Source organism: Eptatretus burgeri, chromosome 9 (genome assembly GCF_056783735.1).
Source record: "Eptatretus burgeri isolate ZD-2024b chromosome 9, Ebu_testis_v1, whole genome shotgun sequence".
NCBI lineage: Eukaryota > Metazoa > Chordata > Myxini > Myxiniformes > Myxinidae > Eptatretus > Eptatretus burgeri.
This window is the reverse complement of record NC_140969.1, coordinates 14788150-14812897: the sequence shown is the minus strand read 5'-3', so window position 1 is coordinate 14812897 and position 24748 is coordinate 14788150. Positions and strand designations below refer to the sequence as shown.

Below are 24748 nucleotides of genomic sequence, written 5' to 3'. Positions count from 1 at the left end.
ATTGATCGCATCAAAATCTGCACTCATTAGAGGGGGCTAGGGGGGGGGAGGGTTGACTCCCCAAAATAGGTATTTGCTGAATTCTGTGAACTACACACAGAATTTCAATGAAATTTGACCACGACCTTCATCACTCTTGATGTACCAAAGTTTGTTCATGGCATTAACAAAATTCAGGGTCCAAAGGGGTCTGTGGGGGGTTTGAATAACTTGCTCCTAACCCAGGTGAGCTTCAAGACAAGCAGTACTATTTTATTTTTGAAGAAACAGCGTTTATATTGTTACGGATTCGCGCCCGCCGGCGTGCTGACGGCCACGTAACTCGAATCGCGGCACGTCGCCCACCGGACGGACAATCCAGTCGTGACCCTCTCGGACTAACGCCGGGAACCAGTCACGGGTGGACCTTTCGGTCTCACCGCGATCGAGCCAATCAGCCCCCGCGTGGGATAGGGTTGCTCGCCAAATTCGACCTACCTAAGTACCCACACGGAGGGTAGACCGGGCGATCGCACCTCGCCGCAGGTCGACTTCGGACACGGGCCACTTAAGCGACCCGTTCCGTACTATCGGGATAACCGAGCGGTGTTATCGTCGGCCTCGACGGTTCGATTAATTATCGGGCGTATTCAGCCCACTACCAACCCTTTACGTGAAGCAAGATGAGGATTCAATGAAAGAAATGACGAAGCGAAGCGGGAAACAGTTCAACATAAAGCACATTTATTCACGATGAACGGAAAGCACACATATACAATTCCACCAAAAGCACATAGAAAAGAAGAAGAAACACAATGCAATTTTACACAAAAAGCAAATGTAAAAAAGAAGACACAATGCAGAGCTATCCGACTACTGAGCACACGGCAACACTTATACAATTTTACTTCACAGACAGCGCCGACAACACATTCCCAAAGCAAAAGAAAAGAGAACCACCCTCCAGGATGAGGGGGTAGGCGGGCCTGGGGCCGAGACCGTGTCGGGCCTACCCGTCTGGTGATGAGACGCGGAGCGGCGGTGGTGCCTCAACTCCGCGGGCCTCGCGGACAGTGTCTGGTAGGGGGTGGGAAGGGGGCCCCCTTGGTCGCACTATCTCAGCGCGGGGGGAAACAGGAGGGGGTTGCTGATGCTCGGGGAAAGGAGGATTTTTACTCTGTCTCGGGTCCCGCGACGAGCGTCTCCACCTCGACCAGGTCGTGCCGTCGGCCTCCCTGGTGTGTAGCTCCCGGCACCGACGCGAGCACCCCCTCGTCTGCCTTCGCCGCCGCCGCCTCTCCACAGCTCCGTCCTCTTCGCTCCGACTCCAAACTCTTCCTCCTGCGAACTCCCCAACTGCAATCAACTCCAACGCACACGACGACACCTTTCTGACGAACGCAGCCGCTTATATAAGCCCCGTGGCTTCGCCTTTGACCCCCTGCCTTCGACCTTTCACCTCGCTCCCCATTGGCCCGAGAAAAAGTGGGCGTGAATGCATTTTGATCCATGAATTTGCATATAGCGACCGCCCTCCAACGCCCTGGAGGCGGGGCCAAATCGCCCCTCGCTCACCGATTGGACGGAACAAAAGTGGGCGTGAGTCGTTTTTGATCCGTTTTTGGAGCGGAAAGTCCGTGGTTTTGTACACGCTGTTCGGCGCGCGCCCTGCACGAGTCCAATACCGGTACCCACAAGCGGCGCAAGAACGGTGGCGATGCGACGGTTGCGAGGTGTGACGGTAAAGGTCGTGGCTGTTGTGGTGAAGCGGCGCTGTGGTGGGTGGTTGATGTTGTGATGACTGTTGAGACGTGGTTGGTGGTGGTAATCATGGCGGTTGGTCCAAAATAAAGATAGTAAAAGAAAAACGGCTATCCTGAAGAGTCGCAGCACGCATAAATGACATGTATTCCCACGAGACCACGGGTTTGGGCCTAACTACACATATACTTCCGAGATATCTCACCTAAGGGACCTGAATGGTGGTTTGCGAATTTGGTAACCACAACACTACCCCCTCCCCTTTTTACAGACTCGTCCCGAGTCGTCAAATTTTCGTGTGCCATCATGTGTAGTTTTCCCCTAGTACATATTACCTACGGATCCCTGAGTGCGACATTCATGGTATTCGTGTCCCCAAAATAAATAACCTGAGGGCTGCGTAACTACCTAAACAAACTCACTCACACGGACGACTTAAATAAAATTGCCGGCGCTAGGACAGACATGCCGGGGGCGCACTCATATTTACAGTACATCTTAACCTTAACTTACAAATTTTACACTAAACCATGGCCCAGGATCAATGAACTCTGCAAAAGAAAAGCAGTTAGCAGGGAGCCAGGCTACTCGCATGCAGTCTCTGGCTCAAAACAATGCAGGTGACAGGGAACGTGGCTGGCTGCTCACACGCAGTCCAAGGCCTTCCCTTTTGAACTGAACGCAGTGAACCACAACGGTGCATGGGCCGCACAAACGTAGTCTCCGTGCCAGCTCAAGTGGCACACGCAATGAGCACACGAATGGATGGATGAACACAAACACGGTGCACGGGCCGCCACTGCAGGCCCGTGTTGTAGCTGCCAACAGGGCAGTTCTCGCAGCTTGCAAACTGTTGCCTTGCGGATCCTGGCGCACATGGAAATGAACAGGGGGGGGGGGGGCAAAGCAAAAATTGAACGGGGCTGGTGAACGTGGGCAGTGGGCATGGCATGGCAAAGGTGATCAGGCAAACACAGCCCGCAGAAGAAGGCCGCTGCAGGCAAACACAGCCGGCAGATGAACTGGCCGGCACAGGCCTTGAAGAAAAACAGCCGCAGATGATCTGGCCGGCACAGGCCTTGCAGCAACGCAACAGCTGCCGGTGAAGTGGGCCGGCCTCTGCCTTGCAGCAACACAGCCAGCAGATGAAGCTGGCCAGCCTTTGCCGTTCAGTGGAGGTTGGTGGAGGGAGTGCGGTGGTGCTGGCCACTCGGAAGGCGGGCTCGGACCTACCTACCTGTCTCCCTCCCACCTATCGCCTTTGCCTGTCACTGTACATACCCACTCCCTTAATTTGTCAAACCCCAATTTAGCCCCAACTTATTTTTTTTTTTTTTTAACTCCCCACTATAAATCGTCCCCTAACCCCCTTTATCGTCCTTGTTCGGCTAACCTATCCTGTCACCTAGCCTACTCCCCACCCCTACGTTCCCTTCCCGGAGGGGAATAAGGGAGAGCTAACGTCCTGTGTCGAGGCCCAACGAAGCCTCAGGATGGCCTCCCCAGAGTTCGGCGATCTATAACCAAAGTGGGTCCAGCGGCCCACAACGAGAGCGAGGGGATGGATGGTGCGGAGGGGTACACTTCCTAATCTACCCTAACCATTTAACTGTTAAACTACCCCGGGGCTTTCAACAAGCGCCTCTCGCTTAAACTATTGGTTCTAACAACCCAGATTCCCGTCGCCTGTGTTGGTGTCCTCACAATTTCGGGCCTCGCCCCCCAATTTTCTCTCCGTGCCCTCACACGGTCTCCTGGCTGGGACACGTGGCTCCCTTTGGCAGGCACGACCCTCTGCCGAATCTCCCGCTATGGCACCCCCGGGCACTACACTGCCTCCGAGCCTACCAGCTCCCTAACACCGGGGAGTGCCCCCCATGGCACCTCCCCTGAAACGCACACGTGGCAGGCTGGCCTCCCGGGCCCCTTTCCGAGGGTCACCCGTGCCCACAACACTTCCCACGCGGCCAATGGCGCTCCGGGCCCCCGCACCCGTGCCCACTACGCTATCCCGGCCCCCCATGGGCCCTTGGCCTACCACGGCCGACTAGCCTGGTGCCCGGGGTACCCACTCAGCGATACTCACCTTTCGCAGCCACGCTCCCAAGCCCGTCAACAGGGCTCCTGCACCCCTCCAAATGGGTTTCGAGCCTACATTCCCACCAACAGCAAAACAACCTCTATTTTTCAATTTAACTAACCCCCTAACTCACTTTATACTGACCCCGGGGTCCCTTGGGCGGGAGTCACTCCTACCCCCAATCACTCATCGCACCATGCAGTCCCCATTCGCTCCATACACACAGACCCGCTGGCCTCACTCACTCACCAAGCACATGCTTCCACTTCACTCACCAACTCTTCAACACACTCACCGCTGAACTCTGCCATCCTTCTAACTACATCCCCTAACTAACTCGTGCTCCCACGTCGTCCCTTAAACTAGTAGCACGTTCCTTTTAACACTACGTAGCTAAGCTACGTCCCCTCTACACATTCACAAGTCTGTCCATGTCTTCAAATAATCTCATGAATCAATTTCCCAGGGGGGAATTTCCTCCCTCCCTACTGGGCTCGTGAACTCGTTGCAAGGCTCTGAGAGCCTTGCCCCTCTGCGGGAGCGGCTGTTCCAGCACCGACTCCTCCGGCAAGACATATCCATGAGGGCGTAAGGCCTCAGGCGGTCCGCGTGGACGATCCGAGGGAGGGCTCGTGGTCCCATTTTAATTTTTAGGACCACATCACTGACTTGCGCCAGGACGACCCCCGGGCCCTGCCAAGGTGAGGTGAGCTTCGGGCATCTGCCCTTCCTTCGCCGGGGGTTAAAGAACCAAATCTTCGCCCCCGGTGGGTATTTGCTCACCTGGCTCCGGTGGTCGTACCTGCGCTTCATCTTTATGCCCGCCTGTTGGAGCTGGTGTCGTGCGAAGGCGTGGACCTTCTCCAAGCCTTCCTCCAACCGACGGGCATAGCCCTCCCCCGGGGGCCTATCAAGCCGCTCAGGCGTCGGACCGCACAATAAATCGACGGGGCTTCTCAGCTCCCGTCCATACATCAACAGCGCCGGACTACATGCGGTAGACCCGTGCTGGGACGCGCGATAGGCCATCAGGAGGTACGGAAGGTGTTCGTCCCAGTCCTCCTGGTTAGTGGCGGTGAAGAGGGCCAACTGTTGGACCAGGGTCCTGTTGAACCTCTCCACCATGCCATCAGACTGTGGTCTCAGGGGCGTTGTCCGTGTTTTTCGAATTTCCAGGAGCCTGCACACCTCTTCGCAATTCACTCTCAAAATTTCGTCCCTGGTCCGTGTGCAGCTCCTGCGGAATCCCATACCGGCATGTAAATCCTTCTACGAAGGCCTTGGCCACAACCCCTGCTTCCTGGCTGGGAAGGGCAAAGGCTTCTGGCCATTTGGTGAAATAGTCCATAATTACGAGGACGTACTTATTACCCTGGCGAGTGGGGGGCAGTGGTCCCAAAATGTCCATGGCCACTCGCTCCAGGGGAGCCCCAACCTGATGTAGTTGGAGTGGGGCCCTCATCCTCTGTGGCGGTCCCTTTTTTGCAGTACAGGCGTCGCATGCTCGACACCAGTCCTGTACATCGCGCCCCATGTTAACCCAATAGAACCGCCGGCGGGCCCGAGATTTTGTTTTGGTCCTGCCCAAATGGCCGCCGGCGCGGGTACCGTGCACCTGTTTCAAAATTTGGGTCTTAAACCCATCAGGGACTATCACCAGCCAAGAAGTTTGTTCAGAAGGAATCTCCACCTACTTGCGATACAAGATGTTGTCCCTCATTTCTAGGGTCCTCCACTGAGCCCAGTATGCCTTTGTTCGCGCCCCGAATGGGGCGATTTCCTCCCCACTGGGCCTCCTGTTTTCCTGGACCCATTTGTACACTGGCCCTAGCACCGGGTCTTCCCGCTGGGCCGTGCTCCATGCCAATCCACCAAATTCCTCTCCCGCGGTTAGTGGCAAAGTCGGGCCTACCACCCGGGCCGCACGGACTGGGAGTTTCGGGAGGCGTCTGCCAATTGGTCCCTCTCCTCATGTCTCGTACAATATTTGCAGTTTTCCCTCAGACAGGGGCGTCGAGAGAGCGCATCGGCATTCCCATGAGCCTTACCGGCTCTATGGACCACACTGAAATCGTACTGCTGCAATTTTTCCAACCACCTTGCAATTTGGCCTTCCGGTTCCTTGAACCGTAAGAGCCATTGCAAGGAGGAATGGTCAGTTCGAACCAAAAATTTCCTCCCGTACAAGTACGGGTGGAAATGGCCCACGGCAGACAGCATAGCCAATAGTTCCTTGCGAGTTACGCAATAATTTCGTTCGGGCCTACTCATGGCCCGACTGTAATACGCGATCACTCTTTCCACGCCCCCTGTGTCTGGGACAAGACTGCTCCCAATCCTTCCTGGCTTGCATCCGTGTCCAGGGTATACATCCCGTCATCGGTGGGGTACGCTAAAACAGGTGCGGATGTCAAACACCCCTTTAATTTGAGGAAGGCCTCCTGGCACTCCTCCGTCCAATTAAATCTCAACCCCTTCTCCGTCAACCGGTGAAGGGGCCTGGCTATCTCCGCAAAGTTTGCCACGAAACGCCGGTAGTAGGAGCAAAGTCCCAAAAGCCCCGCACCTGTTTGACAGTTGTAGGTACGGGCCACTCCTCTACTGCTGTAATTTTTCCGGGGTCGGTCTTCACCCCCTCGCGGCCTATCACGTGTCCGAGATAGGCCACCTCTGTCGCGAACAAAGTGCATTTCTCTGGGCTCAATTTCAGCCCTGCCTGCCTGAGGTGCCCAAACACCTGGTCCAAATTGGCTATCTCCTGGGTGAATGTTTTAGCGTGTACCAGGACGTCATCCAGATACACCAGGCATGACTGCCACGGCATGCCGCCGAGTACACGCTCCATCAGTCTCTCAAAGGTGGCGGGGACGTTACACAAGCCGAACGGCATCACAGTGAACTGATACAGTCCCTTCCCTGTGGAAAATGCCGTTTTCTCCTTCCCAGTCTTATCCATCTCCACCTGCCAATACCCACTCTTGAGGTCCAGAGTTGAGAACCATTTAGAGCCTGCAACGGCGTCGAGGGTATCGTCAATTCTAGGCAGGGGATAGGAGTCTTTGAGTGTCACGTTGTTCAGCTGGCGATAGTCCACACAGAAACGCGTGGTCCCATCCTTCTTTTTAACCAGCACAACTGGTGACATCCAAGGACTTCCCGAGGGCTCGATGACACCTGCATTGAGCATCTTCTCAACCTGTTCATCAGCCTCCTCTCTTTTGCTCCATGGGAGCCTTCGAGCAGGCTGACGGACAGGCCGGGCCCCATTGGTGTGGATCTGATGTTGCACCAGGCCCGTACGTCCAATATCCTCGGGTGACAAGGAGAAGATCCCGATGTGTCGGTCGACCAGCTTGTATAAGGCCTCCCGCTGGGCCTCCTCCAAATCTACACTACTCCGATTTACCATCTCACGAATGGGACCGGGCCAATTCCTAATCGAGTCTGGAGACTCCTTCTGGGGCCGGTCCGGCTCGACGTTATCGTCCCTCAGCTCTGCAACCTCTTTTACTGGGATGCAATCTGCCACCTTCGTGCCCTTCCTGATAGTGCGTGGTTCCGTGCTAACATTTATCACCCGTACGGGCACTACTGGCCCGTCGGTACTTACCAGGGTGCGGCCCACGACTAAGCCCGGGGTTGACGGCCCTGCCGGTAGTTCCGCTAGGCCGCAGGGGCCCTGCCACGTTGGGGGTGCTCGCCACCGGGCCGGGACCACCGCCTCGGCACCCGGGGGAATGACCACGGAGTCAGGAGCCTCCAGCTCCACCCTCTCATCCGTGCTCACGCCTCCTAACGGCAACTCCTCACCACCCAACTGCATGACCCCCCGGCCCAAGTCGATCTTACAACCACCGGCCGTCAGCACATCCAACCCTATTAGACATGGGTCGTACACCTCTGCCACCAAAACCTCTATCTTGGTTTTCACAGTGCCCAATTTAAACGACACGAAACCACGTCCTATGATAGGGGCCGTTGCCCCGGTAGCTAGCTGCAAACTATGGTTTTGCAGACGGTGGATCTCATCCCAACCGTCTACACTCGAATCAAGGACCACAGGGCTGATGATCGTGGCGCTTGCTCCTGTGTCCACCACGGCGTCTACCCCTACGCCGGCAATCTTGCACCGAATTGTTAAGCTACCTTTGCCAATTTGGCCACAACTGATGACCTGTCGCAGTTCTGAGGGCTCTTCTCCGTCTGAGTCTGCCAAACACGGCCCTACATGTTCGGCACTTCTTCGTTTCCCGGGGACTGGTGGGGGGGGGGGGTGATGGTTGGGCCTGGCTATCCCTATTGACCCGGGGCGGAGTTGGTGGTCTAGGGGGCCGTGGCTCCTCTCTTCGCGGGGGCCTTTCCCTGCGCAGGGCGTTGCACCTCCGCTGCAGGTGGTCCCCTGCGCCACAATTATAACACCTCTTCTGGTAAGGTGTTTGCCTCCAGTACGCCGAATTATACCCCCCTCCATTCCGAATTGGGGTACCCCCCGATGGCCCATCTCCCGCCCTTCCGGGGCCCGACCGCCTCTCCACAGGTCTCCCGAACCGGCGGTCGAACATGCCCTGCACCATCCTTTCCATTCGCGCTTGGTCACCCAGGGTTGCCCCGGCTCCCAGCGCACTGTCGTGCACGGGGTCCACCTGTCGGACTGCCACCGCGTGGCGCCCAGCCCCTCCCAATGGCGTTCTGGCTGCCTCCCAGCAGGCAGCAGTATCAGCCGCCTTCTGGAGGTTGTCCGGGCGCCACACGGTGAGCAATGCTCCGACATCGGTGCCCCCTATTGCTCGAAGGAAATGGTCCAGGGCAATCTCCTCCCGGTACTCCGGTGGCATGTTGGTGTGCGCGATCCCCACCAAGCGGCGAATGTCATGTGCCAATTCTCCCAGTGATTCCTGGGGACGTCGTTTGCGCCCGTTGAGCTGAGCTTTAACAAGCTCGCTCTGCTGGTCCATGCCAAATCGGTTTTTTAGGGCCGAATGGAGATCCTCCAGGGTCGCCCCCTCACTGGGTACCGTGGTCAGGACTTCCAAAGCCACGCCACGCAGGGCCGCTGTGAGTTGTGCCACACCCTGCACCTCGTTCCAGCCATTGCCTCTGGCAACAGACTGGAACTGGGCCATATATGCCCTCAAGTTAGTCTTGCCATCGTACGGGGGTAGCGGCACCCTTGGTTCTTTCGAGGTCTCCTCCCGTTCCCTAGGGACTCCGGGAGGAGTGTACCTCCCCAGTCCCAACGGTGCCTCACTCCCGCAGGGTCCGAGCCATTTGCCCGGGGGCTCCGCCACCCTTGTCTGCGTCTGTCCGTGCCCCGCGTCGTCCCGCTTACTCTCCCAAGCCATTGGACTCGCACTCTGCACACCCCCCGGAACAGTCATTCTGGGTACCCCCATTAGGCCAAGAGACCCCGCGGCCTCTACCCTCCCCAAGCTTGGCATGCTCACCCCCGCATCGGGCAAGCCTCCTCCTCCGCCTTGTGACACCGGCCCCACCTGGGCACGATCCGCCTCGAGGGAGTATATCCTCTCCTCCTGTTCCCGAAGGAGGCCACCCTGCTTCTCACACCGGACCTCCACCCTATCCGTCAGTCTCTTCTCCATTTCCTCCATTTTCCCCTTTATTACCCCATTTATTTCCTCCCCTATCGTTCCTAACGACAGTTCCCCGACTTTTTCTCTTATTTGCTCCACCTCCCCTTGTATCTGTGTCACCATCTTATTTGTCTTGGATATTTCCTCCCTCGTTGTCCTAAACTGCTCTTCTGTCTCGCCCCGGTTTTTTCCTATCTGTTCCCCCAGTTCCTCTGTCTTTTCTCCGGCTTTCCACTCCATTTCATTAATTACCTCCTCATGTCTCTTTCTACATTCCTCCGCCACCTTTTTTAATCCTTTCTGTGTCTCCGCTTTTACCTCCTTTCGCAGGTTTTCAACTTTGTCTGTCATTTCCCGATGTCTTTTCTCACAGTCCTCCTTCATGGCTCCCAATCCCTCCTTTATTTTCCCTTGTTCTCTTTTTAATTCCTCTATTGCCGTCGTGTTCCTCCCTATTTCCTCCTTTATTTGGTCTTGTCCCTGTTTTACTTCTCCCAATCTTTTTCCTACTTTGTCTATTTTTCCCACCACCGTCTTTATTTCGTTTACCCTCTCTTGTTTACTTTCTTCCATTGCGACTCCCACTCCTTTTACTTTCTCTTTTAACCCGGTCACCTCCGCTCGTATCGTGTCGACTTCCTTTTTCATTTCGTTTTTTAGTTCTTCCAAGCTTCCTTTTAGGCTCATTCCCATGTTCTGCGTCTCACCCCGCAGCTCTTTCATTTCTTCCCTCATTTGCTGTGTATTCGCATCCATCGTCGTTTTCACTTCATTTGCATTTGTATCCATCTTTTCGTTCATGCCTTTCATTTCATTTGTATTTGTATCCATCTTTGTTTTTACTTCGTCCATTTGCTTGTTCATGTTCGCATTCATCTTCGCTGTCATTTCCGCATTCATTTGTGCCAGCATAGTGAATAGCTGGGCCATGTCGGGTGCGCTTGGGTGAGCCGTTTCGGCAGGGGTCGGGGAAGGGTTTTGGTGGAGAGGGGGAGGGGAGGTGTCATACACCGCGGCCGCTGCCGCACCCATTTCGGGCTCTGGGTTCAGTTGGGCGAGTTCGTTTTCCTGTACAACCAACATTTCCTGCACGGGGATTTCATCCTGGGCCATGGATCCTACACATTCTACATCCATTTCTAATACCCCCGGCTCCCGCTCGCCTTGAGACGCCATCTTGCTTCTCGTGAAGGGTTAATTTCGCTCGCTCGTAATTTGGAGGGAATCGGGGGTCGCTTCTCTCACCCCTGGACCGATTCCCGTGAATTTAGCTGGAGACAGGAGAGCCCGTTTTCCTGTTCTCCGATACCAGTGCCGCGAGGAGGGCGATGGATTTGTATCGCACGACCTGACACCAGTGTTACGGATTCGCGCCCGCCGGCGTGCTGACGGCCACGTAACTCGAATCGCGGCACGTCGCCCACCGGACGGACAATCCAGTCGTGACCCTCTCGGACTAACGCCGGGAACCAGTCACGGGTGGACCTTTCGGTCTCACCGCGATCGAACCAATTGGCCCCCGCGTGGGATAGGGTTGCTCGCCAAATTCGACCTACCTAAGTACCCACACGGAGGGTAGACCGGGCGATCGCACCTCGCCGCAGGTCGACTTCGGACACGGGCCACTTCAGCGATCCGTTCCGTACTATCGGGATAACCGAGCGGTGTTATCGTCGGCCTCGACGGTTCGATTAATTATCGGGCGTATTCAGCCCACTACCAACCCTTTACGTGAAGCAAGATGAGGATTCAATGAAAGAAATGACGAAGCGAAGCGGGAAACAGTTCAACATAAAGCACATTTATTCGCGATGAACGGAAAGCACACATATACAATTCCACCAAAAGCACATAGAAAAGAAGAAGAAACACAATGCAATTTTACACAAAAAGCAAATGTAAAAGAGAAGACACAATGCAGAGCTATCCGACTACCGAGCACACGGCAACACTTATACAATTTTACTTCACAGACGGCGCCGACAACACACATTCCCAAAGCAAAAGAAAAGAGAACCACCCTCCAGGATGAGGGGGTAGGCGGGCCTGGGGCCGAGACCGTGTCGGGCCTACCCGTCTGGTGATGAGACGCGGAGCGGCGGTGGTGCCTCAACTCCGCGGGCCTCGCGGACAGTGTCTGGTAGGGGGTGGGAAGGGGGCCCCCTTGGTCGCACTATCTCAGCGCGGGGGGAAACAGGAGGGGGTTGCTGATGCTCGGGGAAAGGAGGATTTTTACTCTGTCTCGGGTCCCGCGACGAGCGTCTCCACCTCGACCAGGTCGCGCCGTCGGCCTCCCTGGTGTGCAGCTCCCGGCACCGACGCGAGCACCCCCTCGTCTGCCTTCGCCGCCGCCGCCTCTCCACAGCTCCGTCCTCTTCGCTCCGACTCCAACTCCGAACTCTTCCTCCTGCGAACTCCCCAACTGCACTCAACTCCAACGCACACGACGACACTTTTCTGACGAACGCAGCCGCTTATATAAGCCCCGTGGCTTCGCCTTTGACCCCCTGCCTTCGACCTTTCACCTCGCTCCCCATTGGCCCGAGAAAAAGTGGGCGTGAATGCATTTTGATCCATGAATTTGCATATAGCGACCGCCCTCCAACGCCCTGGAGGCGGGGCCAAATCGCCCCTCGCTCACCGATTGGACGGAACAAAAGTGGGCGTGAGTCGTTTTTGATCCGTTTTTGGAGCGGAAAGTCCGTGGTTTTGTACACGCTGTTCGGCGCGCGCCCTGCACGAGTCCAATACCGGTGCCCACAAGTGGCGCAAGAACGGTGGCGATGCGACGGTTGCGAGGTGTGACGGTAAAGGTCGTGGCTGTTGTGGTGAAGCGGCGCTGTGGTGGGTGGTTGATGTTGTGATGACTGTTGAGACGTGGTTGGTGGTGGTAATCATGGCGGTTGGTCCAAAATAAAGATAGTAAAAGAAAAACGGCTATCCTGAAGAGTCGCAGCACGCATAAATGACATGTATTCCCACTAGACCACGGGTTTGGGCCTAACTACACATATACTTACGAGATATCTCACCTAAGGGACCTGAATGGTGGTTTGCGAATTTGGTAACCACAACAATATTATTGCAGTTCTGGGAACGGCAACCCTTTAAAGCAATCGCAACCACCATACAGCGTTCCCCAGACAGTTATTCCATTAATATACATTCAGACAGACCCTTACCTTTTGTCTGGTAGGACAACGGGGCAGTGCATTGTGTAAACTTCATAGCTACGTCTGATTAAATCTCTGCACTCAATCCTATTCTTTTTTTCTACTCTTATACTGTTATTCCTGAGGTAAATCCCAGCCACGTGCACCCTTCGCTGTGAGATGGGTTCTCAGCAAAGGCCAATCAGGCATTACGCCAGACATCCCTCTGCAGAAATCACAGCCTGAAAAACGCACGTGCAGCAGTAATTTCCACCCACTGGACAGAAAGCGCACCCAACACGACGCCAACGCTGCACGGAACAAGTACCGAGGAGATGGAAGAAATGGCTCCCCAAATGCTGGCAACTTGCAAAGCGCATGCGGCTGCACCCTTTCCAACCCATTTCCAAATCTCCATCTAATAATTATATCCAATCCTTTCACTCAATTCCCTGACACAGATCAGGGCTGGCACCATGCATCCTACCGCCTCTGATAACCTCGAATACCATGCTCGATAGCGGGCGGACACGCACGCTGACCACGTGTACAATGGTGGAACCGCACGCACTGTACGGGGCATGCTCGATGGCGGGCGAACCTGCGTGCTGACCACGTGTACAATGGTGGAGTGGCCCGCAGCCCGTGATACTTTATCATCGTACAGAACGGGGCACGAATATCACACATCTTTGGTCGGGTCTACGCATGGGGTGACAACAACATCTTACCGTTGGCCTTCGCTCATCACGACGGCCACATATGTCTCCCGCGGGCAGACATCCTCCCGCACCTCCGCCTCGATGTAGCTGCTCCCAAGCAGAGGCATGCTGTGCGGTCGGATCGCCCCGTAGGACAAGCCTTTCCGCACCGCCTCCTTGCCGACCGCGCCTTTCGCACCCATCCCTTGCCGACCGCGCCTTTCCGCACCCACCCCTTGCCGACCGCGCCTCTCCGCACCCACCCCTTGCCGACCGCGCCTCTCCGCACCCACCCCTTGCCGACCGCGCCTCTCCGCACCCACCCCTTGCCGAACGCGCCTCTCCGCACCCACCCCTTGCCGAACGCGCCTCTCCGCACCCACCCCTTGCCGAACGCGCCTCTCCGCACCCACCCCTTGCCGAACGCGCCTCTCCGCACCCACCCCTTGCCGAACGCGCCTCTCCGCACCCAATAATTTCCGAACGCGCCTCTCCGCACCCAACAATTTCCGAACGCGCCTCTCCGCACCCACCCCTTGCCGACCGCGCCTTTCCGCACCCACCCCTTGCCGACCGCGCCTCTCCGCACCCACCCCTTGCCGACCGCGCCTCTCCGCACACACCCCTTGCCGACCGCGCCTCTCCGCACACACCCCTTGCCGAACGCGCCTCTCCGCACCCACCCCTTGCCGAACGCGCCTCTCCGCACCCACCCCTTGCCGAACGCGCCTCTCCGCACCCACCCCTTGCCGAACGCGCCTCTCCGCACCCAACAATTTCCGAACGCGCCTCTCCGCACCCACCCCTTGCCGAACGCGCCTCTCCGCACCCACCCCTTGCCGAACGCGCCTCTCCGCACCCACCCCTTGCCGAACGCGCCTCTCCGCACCCACCCCTTGCCGAACGCGCCTCTCCGCACCCACCCCTTGCCGAACGCGCCTCTCCGCACCCACCCCTTGCCGAACGCGCCTCTCCGCACCCACCCGTTGCCGAACGCGCCTCTCCGCACCCACCCGTTGCCGAACGCGCCTCTCCGCACCCACCCGTTGCCGAACGCGCCTCTCCGCACCCACCCGTTGCCGAACGCGCCTCTCCGCACCCACCCGTTGCCGAACGCGCCTCTCCGCACCCACCCGTTGCCGAACGCGCCTCTCCGCACCCACCCGTTGCCGAACGCGCCTCTCCGCACCCACCCGTTGCCGAACGCGCCTCTCCGCACCCACCCGTTGCCGAACGCGCCTCTCCGCACCCACCCGTTGCCGAACGCGCCTCTCCGCACCCACCCGTTGCCGAACGCGCCTCTCCGCACCCACCCGTTGCCGAACGCGCCTCTCCGCACCCACCCGTTGCCGAACGCGCCTCTCCGCACCCACCCGTTGCCGAACGCGCCTCTCCGCACCCACCCGTTGCCGAACGCGCCTCTCCGCACCCACCCGTTGCCGAACGCGCCTCTCCGCACCCACCCGTTGCCGAACGCGCCTCTCCGCACCCACCCGTTGCCGAACGCGCCTCTCCGCACCCACCCGTTGCCGAACGCGCCTCTCCGCACCCACCCGTTGCCGAACGCGCCTCTCCGCACCCACCCGTTGCCGAACGCGCCTCTCCGCACCCACCCGTTGCCGAACGCGCCTCTCCGCACCCACCCGTTGCCGAACGCGCCTCTCCGCACCCACCCGTTGCCGAACGCGCCTCTCCGCACCCACCCGTTGCCGAACGCGCCTCTCCGCACCCACCCGTTGCCGAACGCGCCTCTCCGCACCCACCCGTTGCCGAACGCGCCTCTCCGCACCCACCCGTTGCCGAACGCGCCTCTCCGCACCCACCCGTTGCCGAACGAGCCTCTCCGCACCCACCCGTTGCCGAACGAGCCTCTCCGCACCCACCCGTTGCCGAACGCGCCTCTCCGCACCCACCCGTTGCCGAACGCGCCTCTCCGCACCCACCCGTTGCCGACCGCGCCTCTCCGCACCCACCCGTTGCCGACCCCGCCTCTCCGCACCAACCCGTTGCCGACCCCGCCTCTCCGCACCAACCCGTTGCCGACCCCGCCTCTCCGCACCAACCCGTTGCCGACCCCGCCTCTCCGCACCAACCCGTTGCCGACCCCGCCTCTCCGCACCAACCCGTTGCCGACCCCGCCTCTCCGCACCAACCCGTTGCCGACCCCGCCTCTCCGCACCAACCCGTTGCCGACCCCGCCTCTCCGCACCAACCCGTTGCCGACCCCGCCTCTCCGCACCAACCCGTTGCCGACCCCGCCTCTCCGCACCAACCCCGTTCCCGACCCCGCCTCTCCGCACCACCCCGTTGCCGACCCCGCCTCTCCGCACCAACCCGTTGCCGACCCCGCCTCTCCGCACCAACCCGTTGCCGACCCCGCCTCTCCGCACCAACCCGTTGCCGACCCCGCCTCTCCGCACCAACCCGTTGCCGACCCCGCCTCTCCGCACCAACCCGTTGCCGACCCCGCCTCTCCGCACCAACCCGTTGCCGACCCCGCCTCTCCGCACCAACCCGTTGCCGACCCCGCCTCTCCGCACCAACCCGTTGCCGACCCCGCCTCTCCGCACCAACCCGTTGCCGACCCCGCCTCTCCGCACCAACCCGTTGCCGACCCCGCCTCTCCGCACCAACCCGTTGCCGACCCCGCCTCTCCGCACCAACCCGTTGCCGACCCCGCCTCTCCGCACCAACCCGTTGCCGACCCCGCCTCTCCGCACCAACCCGTTGCCGACCCCGCCTCTCCGCACCAACCCGTTGCCGACCCCGCCTCTCCGCACCAACCCGTTGCCGACCCCGCCTCTCCGCACCAACCCGTTGCCGACCCCGCCTCTCCGCACCAACCCGTTGCCGACCCCGCCTCTCCGCACCAACCCGTTGCCGACCCCGCCTCTCCGCACCAACCCGTTGCCGACCCCGCCTCTCCGCACCAACCCGTTGCCGACCCCGCCTTTCCGCACCAACCCGTTGCCGACCCCGCCTTTCCGCACCAACCCGTTGCCGACCCCGCCTTTCCGCACCAACCCGTTGCCGACCCCGCCTTTCCGCACCAACCCGTTGCCGACCCCGCCTTTCCGCACCAACCCGTTGCCGACCCCGCCTTTCCGCACCAACCCGTTGCCGACCCCGCCTTTCCGCACCAACCCGTTGCCGACCCCGCCTTTCCGCACCAACCCGTTGCCGACCCCGCCTTTCCGCACCAACCCGTTGCCGACCCCGCCTTTCCGCACCAACCCGTTGCCGACCCCGCCTTTCCGCACCAACCCGTTGCCGACCCCGCCTTTCCGCACCAACCCGTTGCCGACCCCGCCTTTCCGCACCAACCCGTTGCCGACCCCGCCTTTCCGCACCAACCCGTTGCTGACCCCGCCTTTCCGCACCAACTCGTTGCTGACCCCGCCTTTCCGCACCAACTCCTTGCTGACTCCGCCTTCTTCACCAATTCGCCTGCTGACTCCGCCTTCTTCCCCACCTCGCTGCCCTTCTCCACCCACTTGCTTCTGACTCCACCTATCTCCACCCAAATCCTTCCCTTCACGCCTGATGGTTGAGTCTCATTCTCTGGACCGACGCTAGCTGCAAGAAGTGCCACGAAGCAAGAGACGGCACGCCAGCTGTCAGGGAGGTATCGCCCAATGCGGAGCATCCCCCCCAAACTTCTTGGGGGTGCGGTCGGGCAATCGTGCAAGGTACTGAAAGACCATTAGCCTCATCTCCTCTCCTTCAACTCCTCTTCCTCGGGGTGTGTGTGTGTGACCTGTCGCCTGTCCTCGTTTAAGTTAAGAGTGTACAATAATTATATCGGGATAACTATGCTCTGTGTCTGCTTTTGCAAGTTGCTTGTATATTGCCGCACCTTTCACATATCTTCTTATTCCTGCTTCAGACAACAATAAACAATATTCACTGTGCCACATATCTTTCCTCACCTGCCTGTTAATAAACCCTTTGTAGAAATGTTCCCAGCTAGTTTTTGTCTGTTCTTTCACTGATCCAACATGGTCCATATCCTAACTTAGCCGGGACTTTATTCCCAACGATCCGTTCATTTCAGCCGGTACATCCTTGGCAGTGTCGCTTGGCTGCATCTGATCCGGTTTAGACAAGGCGTACCGGGGGTGTGTCCCCCAGTAATTAGGTCATGTGATTAATTAGGTAACCCAATTAACCCATAGACGGGAGGACCCTAGGTCATGTGGTTGAGTTATCGGTGTTCATGGCCGGTTAGCGATCCTCCGCGTCACAGAATTATCCGTGTGCGATGGCCTGCAATTCCGGGGAGTCTGGGGGGAACCCGAAATAGCTTCCCCCCCCCCCCCCCGGTGGTCTTCTCACCCGAACCCCGGCCTGCAACAATATTTAACTGTCTGAAATACCCAACGTTGACCAGGGAAATTCAATGAAATATGTATTGAAATATTTGTTGCATGACAATCAAAAACCACGTATGGGCAAAAACATAACCTCCTTCACCTTTTTTTTCATAGCTACGTCATAGCTACGTCTGATTAAATCTCTGCACTCAATCCTATTCTTTTTTCTACTCTTATACTGTTATTCCTGAGGTAAATCCCAGCCACGTGCACCCTTCGCTGTGAGATGGGTTCTCAGCAAAGGCCAATCAGGCATTACGCCAGACATCCCTCTGCAGAAATCACAGCCTGACAAACGCACGTGCAGCAGTAATTTCCACCCACTGGACAGAAAGCGCACCCAACACGACGCCAACGCTGCACGGAACAAGTACCGAGGAGATGGAAGAAATAGCTCCCCAAATGCTGGCAACTTGCAAAGCGCATGCGGCTGCACCCTTTCCAACCCATTTCCAAATCTCCATCTAATAATTATATCCAATCCTTTCACTCAATTCCCTGACACAGATCAGGGCTGGCACCATGCATCCTACCGCCTCTGATAACCTCGAATACCATGCTGGATAGCGGGCGGACACGCACGCTGACCACGTGTACAATGGTGGAACCGCACGCCGAACGCGCCTCTCCGCACCCACCCGTTGCCGAACGCGCTCGAGGCCTGAATACGGGGGGGAGGGGGGTGTTTAAATAAACATGTGTAAAGCAATCTTTTAACCTGAGATGTGTCACAGGTTTACAAGAGTTATGCATGGTTGTTGGTGTGGTTCTTATTGGGGTTTGATTTCTTTTTTATGTGCCCCCACTGGTTGGACAGCTGCCGGACCCCACCCACATTTGTTGCTCAACTCCACCCACCATGGCACCCAGGTAAAATAATATGGCCGACATCTTGGTTTTTCTGGTGAGCCAAAGGCATGAGGCCTGTAGGCATCTGCTGATTAAACACTGCCCGGGTTTGTGGCGTCAGTCAATCTTCTTAATAGCAGGTGCATGTGAAAACACTATATTAATTAAATTTATGTTGTTGACAAGAAATCACGACAACCTCAACATGCAATCTTCACAGTACATATGACTCGATTGCTCCCTGGAAACAAAAAATGCAGGCAGTGTTTCAGCACAAGATCCGATCAAGGCCTGAAGGCCAGTTATCTGCTTTATCTGGGGGTCAATTTTTTTTTAATCTAAACATTAGCCCCCATCCTTCCTCTGTCATGAAAGAGGGGGGCATACAAAGTTTGGTTGCACGGGTTCCTGTCGGGTCCGAATGCATAAATGAATTAGAGGGGGAGCACTCGGGAGAGTGCAAAACCTCCGCCGCCAATACTGCTGGGTCACTCAAGTGAACCTTATATCTTATTCATTAAATATGATGTCAACAGTGCTGACAGAGTTATAGTTCTTTTCTCTAACACTTTTTTTTTGGGGGGGGGTTGGAAATCACTTAAAACATGTAGAAATGCAAAAAAAAAGAAATCTAAATTTTGTTGTAAAAAAAGTTGCAAAATTCTTTTTCTCTAACTATTTTTTTTTGGGGGGGGGGTTGGAAATCACTTAAAACATGTAGAAATGCAGAAAAAAATTTTCTCTAACAATTTTTTGGGGGGTTGGAAATCACTTAAAACATGTAGAAATGCAAAACAAAAAAAAAATTTTCTCTAACAATTTTTTTTTGGGGGGGGGGGGTTGGAAATCACTTAAAACATGAAGAAATGCAAAAAAAAAATTTTTTCTCTAACAATTTTTTGGGGCGGGGGGGACCAAGTCCAAAATTTAATGGCATGATCCTTGGACCATACCTAACCCCCCCACCAAGTTTCGTCGAAATCCGTCGAGGAGTTTTTCCGTAATACTGTTCACAAACAAACAAACAGAAAGGGGTGAAAACAGTCACCTCCATCCATCTTCAAAGATGGCGGAGGTTAACAAACAAACAAACATTCTCTCTTCTTTATATATTGAAGATTCAGTTTGGAGAAAGAGGAAGGAGTGAGGGGTTGTGGAACCAGAAGCAGAAGGAAATTCAAGCAGAAATGAGAAATGTGAAGGAGTGAAACATAAGGTTTATATTTGTTTGTTTGTTTTGATTTTTGAAGCGAGAGGAAATAGGATAGTGTTTGGGAAATACAAGCAAAATACCCCCGGAATATACCCAGGAGAAAAGCGAGACGGCAAGATACACTTTCTATCCGATGGAAGGCAGTTCAGGCCTCGATAATACAAAACGAATGAAATGAATAGCACGAAACAACGAACTAATTAACATGTAGCATTGCACTGGATACAACAGAAACAGATGAATGACGCAATATAAAACACGACAAATCCGGTTCGGAAAAAACCCAGCTTTAGTGAGGTGGAAACGAGCTCCGATTTCATCATGCACATGCAAAAAACCTGAACCGGAAGTTCTGCGCATCAATCATCCCCCCTGCTCACGCAAGTTTCCATGATCTTTCGTGCTTTATCCACCACATACCCCCCCCCCCCCTCAGGTTGCTGCAAGGTGCACACTGTTCATCATCAACCCCTTTCAGGTGAAACTCCCAAAATACAGAATCGCTGCTCAGCTGCATTCATTACCTCCACCACCAAAGGTGAAGGAGGTTATGTTTTCACTCCTTTCTGTTTGTTTGTTTGGCTGGCTGTGTACAGGATATCTCAAAAAGTATTGGACATGTTTGGTGTGCGACAAGGACGAACTGATTAGATTTTGGGGAAGATCCGGATCAGACTTCGAGAATTTGTAAAGTGATTCTTCACCATACAGAGATACGGCCAAAAAAGATATATTGGTGTGGAGCCGGGCGTCGGCGGCGAGCACGACCGCTAGGTGGAGCAGTGGAGTGGGCTCCACCGAACACCCGGAATCTAGATCGTGCTTCTCAGAGAACTCCGAAAGGCACGGGTCCCTTACATGACCGTGGTCGCCAATATTTTGACGGCGTGATGTAGGTTCCACTTGTCCAACTCCAATTTACCTAAGTACTCACGCCGTCCAACTACCGGGGAAACCACACCCTTGGCCGACTCTGTCCGATCCGAGTCGCGGGTAACGGCTCGGATCCGGCGTAACCGAGCGGAGTTACCAGAGCCGCGGTCCAAATGCACAATTTGCCGCTTCCCAATTTCCCAACACGCACCGTGCTTAGCCAATGAAAGAAGCACAGAAACGAGCTGATACATTTAACAAGAGGGGTATTTATTTACAATAATAATTGGCAAAAACCGGGAAGGGAGACAAAGAGCAGATTACAACCGAATATGAAATGTAAATAATGTACAAGTAAAAGCACTTAACAGTTTCTACTTATAGAGGGGGCCCAAGGACACACACACATACACAAATACCCAAAAGAAGATGGACCTCAATGGTCTTTATTGAAGGTTCCCAGCTCGAGGGAAGATGAGCTGGAAACCAGAGCTATCTTGGACCTGTCCACCTCGTGTGGTCTTCGACGTCCTGGACCGGCGGGACTCGAACCCGCAACCACGATGCCACTCCAAGTACCCGGGATGGAGGAAGAAGGGCGGACGCCAACCAGCGCGAGTGCGGACGAGGCAGCGAGCGCCAGCAGGCAAGGCCAGGTGATCCGGAGCAATTCGGCAGACCAAAACCAACAACTCTTCAGTCGGATCGCGCCGAACAATTATTCACTCCTTCTCCAGAGGGGAGGAGCCGCCTCCTCCGACCTGCTCTCCCTCACTGGACGGTTTTGGCGCGCAAATGCGCTCGTCCCCCCGTGATTGGCCAAAGGGGTGCCAAGTCTGCTGATTGGACCTGGGGGGGGTGGCGGGCGTCACGGTGAACCGCCCCTCAAACAGGAAGAGTAACATTGTCCTGCGTTGGCTCTCATTGGCCGACCGACGGCAAACTCGCTCGCATCTCTCTGATTGGGCGAGAGAGATGCCAAGGCCTTCTTGAACTCTGCCCACCGCGAGCGTTATGGCGTCAGGATGGAGCGAAGGTGTTGTGGTAGTTGTAAGTGATGTAACAACGTAAAGGAAAACCCTGACTATCAAAATAACTCTGCAGCACACGAACAATTAATTCCCATTAGACTAGGGACGGGACCCTAAATAAAAACACGTACTTTCCGATATAACTGATCGAAAAGGACTCTGGCTGTTGTGTGCTCATGGCTTCCAGATTCGCAACAATATATCACGATATCTCAAAAAGTTATGGACGGATTCAGATGAAACTTGGTGGACAGGTTGGGTGTGTGACAAGGACGAATTGATTAGATTTTAGTGTAGATCCGAATCCAGATCTAGATACGAGAATTATTTAGTTTTCCGAGTGATTCTTCACCATTGAGAGATTAGGGCCAAAAACGATATAGTTCTGTACGGCATGATATTTCACCAATGTATTGGACCGGATATGTTCTCGTGGATCAGTCATTATGTGGTGGAGGGATGCACTCCACCGAGTGCCCTTCTAGTTTATTACTCTTTTTCTCACCTGTGGAACCAACTTGCACATTCTCTTCAATCTCATTGTTCCCTCCAAATCTTCAACAGAGCCATTCACCACCATATTAGATCATAAGGTAGTGGTGGCAGCAGTCGTAATAGTGGCCTCATCACAGTGAGTGGCATCACACAAAGTTTGATACGTGAGAGACTTCATTAGAGCTTCATTCCAGGGAATGAGTAAATAAATTAAAAAAAAAAATCTTTCATTCTAGGGAATGAGTTTACAGATTGTATCCAAGAGCTCGGTTCGAGATTTAATGCACCCTTATGCTAATTTGATTTGACAGAAGGAAGCAAGCTACCCAACTTCAAGGGGGCACTGTCTGAAGTTGGTCAAACAAAGTGAGTCCCTTGGAAGTTAGAAAAGTTAAGAAGCTTGTTCTTCAGAAATCGATCGATGGTCGACGACTGGAATGGTCTCCCACAGCAACTTGTGGAAGCTATCTCGCGAGGTCCAGTCTTTTAAAGTTAAGTTGGACAGGAGGCATTGGTGACCTTCACTGAACTCTCAGGCACACAAACAAACAAACAAACAAACAAACAAACAAACACACACACACACGTTACGTGTCTGGGAGCTCGGCTGTGCCGCTAATGCAGTGGCCCTGTGACCAGGAAGCTCGTCGTCATTTCGCCGACTTTGTTCGGATGACAGGCTGAGTCAACACACCTGGTGTGAGTTCAACGTATCGACAGAGGGCTTCAACTCAAGACCCAAGGATCTCAAGCCAGCCATCTTAACCACGATGACGACGATGATGATGATGATGATGACGAAAAAATTCTGACAGAGATGAAGCGACACTTTTGACTTTCTCTGAAACACCACAGGACTGAGGTTAACGTCCGCCTTAAAAAAAAAAAAAACCCCGACGTACAAATCACAACGCAGTCAATGAGCGCCTTATCCCTCACACACGGACGTTTACACTTACTCACGGCACCTTCATCCAGCCCGTCCAACAGCCACGGCCGTTCCGCCATGACGACGTCACGTGCTCAGTGACCGCACACGGCGCCACTCGCTGTCTGCGTTGTTCGAGGAAATTTACCTCACGCTTCCGTTTGGCTCCTCGTTGCGCGGACAATTAATCATTCCAATCGGTCCTCAGTCGGAGAAGCACTCATGGAAACCACGGAGCAAAGAGTTCTGAGAGAATGCGGACGTGTGCAACACGAAGAGATGTTATTGTTATTGTTGTTGTTGTTGTCGTCGAGGTATTTGTTGGCGCTATTTTATGGGACTTCCTTCCAAGTGGAAGACGACACCACACAAACAATGTGAAACCATCGGTTGTGATCCTGGAATAAATGTGAATCACGAAGCCGCGAAAACAACGATTGGATTTTGTAAAATATCCTGCGCGGTTTTCTTCGACACAAACCTTACACCGCCTTCGTTGACCAACCCCTCTGCATGGATGATTCAAATTTCACTTGGTCACGTGAGGCAACGTCACTGACTTTCAGGCGATCAATGTCCCCTCCAAGTTTCGAATAAATCCTTCACATTTTTCTGTCTGTTTTTTTGGTCTTTTTTTTTTTTGCAAAAAAAAAAACATCTCGCACAACCTCAAATGATGATTTGCAATGACGAGATGAATACATGAGCGACGATTTTTTTCCCTTGAAGATATTTGTATTTTCTATAATCTGCCGTAATATTTAATATCAATTTGTTATATATATATATATATATATATAAAAAAATAAATGTACATACAGTTGATGTTTAACCCGCTCGAAAAATGAAGTAAACACTTGATTGATTAAAGATATTTTTGTCGACCTGAGGTACTTTCTTTCAATTGAATGGGAAAGGAGATCGCTCTCGTCCCAGACCTCGTGGCGCAACGGTAGCGCGTCTGACTCCAGATCAGAAGGTTGCGTGTTCAAATCACGTCGGGGTCATTTGGTTTTTTTTTACAACAACCTGTTTCAATCGTCTGTGAAATCTTTCTGTGCTGTTTGTCCGTCTGACGTGCTTTGGCGTTCGTCCACCATCGCAGCAGCACGAGTTTGCATCAATTTTTTGACGCCTCAGTCGACGAAGTCGTCCGTCCGTCCGTCCATTACCACAGATTTTCAGATGACAAGAACGGCTGAAGGGATCAAAATCAAACTTCGGACAACCCCTGCCAGGTGTACATCCACTCAGTGGACAAAACGTGAGGAACAGGCTGCTCTTTTTCCACCACATCGACTGATCAGGTGAGTCCAGGTGAGGTGAAAGCTTTGATCCTTCACTGATTGCATCTTTTGAATCCGCTCCAATCAGTGTGGATGAAGGGAGACGAGACGGGTTCAAGAAGGATTTTAAAGTCTTGAAACGATTGAGATGTAGATTGTGTGTGTGTGCACCAGTCAGAGGGTGAATGGGCAAGATGTAACATTTCATTATGTCCCCAAAAGGTGACTCGACGGAAGAGGCGACAGGACCCTGTTGGACCGAATTATCCCAACCGGCATTAACGCCGTCTATAAAGTGTGTACAATTACAATGTGAGTACATCTATAAAGTATGTACAATTATAATGTGAGTACATCTATGAAGTGTGTACAATTACAATATGAGTACGTCTATAAAGTGTGTACAATTACAATGTGAGTACATCTATAAAGTAAG

General features: G+C 54.7%; 1 protein-coding gene, 1 long non-coding RNA gene and 1 other non-coding gene across 6 annotated transcripts in view; 2 read left to right on the top strand and 1 right to left on the bottom strand.

Moving 5' to 3' along the window:
* WASHC4 (WASH complex subunit 4) overlaps positions 1-23412 on the bottom strand; it is a 150769-nt gene extending 127357 nt beyond the window's left edge. Inside the window, exon 1 of one of the 3 annotated variants that reach the window (XM_085894150.1) lies at positions 23058-23412. In XM_085894150.1, coding sequence (XP_085750276.1) covers positions 23058-23106 — 49 coding nt within the window. In that variant the 5' untranslated portion in view covers positions 23107-23412. The remainder of the gene's footprint in view (positions 1-23057) is intronic. The other 2 variants (XM_085894151.1, XM_085894149.1) reach the window with 2 other exon arrangements.
* A 533-nt stretch (positions 23413-23945) lies between these two features.
* Positions 23946-24748, top strand: part of LOC147019603 (uncharacterized) — a 57447-nt gene continuing 56644 nt past the window's right edge. For both annotated transcript variants that reach the window (XR_015062028.1, XR_015062027.1), the window contains exons 1-2: positions 23946-24333; positions 24535-24624. This is a non-coding gene — a long non-coding RNA (uncharacterized LOC147019603). The remainder of the gene's footprint in view (positions 24334-24534; positions 24625-24748) is intronic.
* Positions 23962-24033, top strand: TRNAW-CCA (transfer RNA tryptophan (anticodon CCA)). Its single transcript has one exon. It is a non-coding gene; the product is annotated as a tRNA-Trp (tRNA).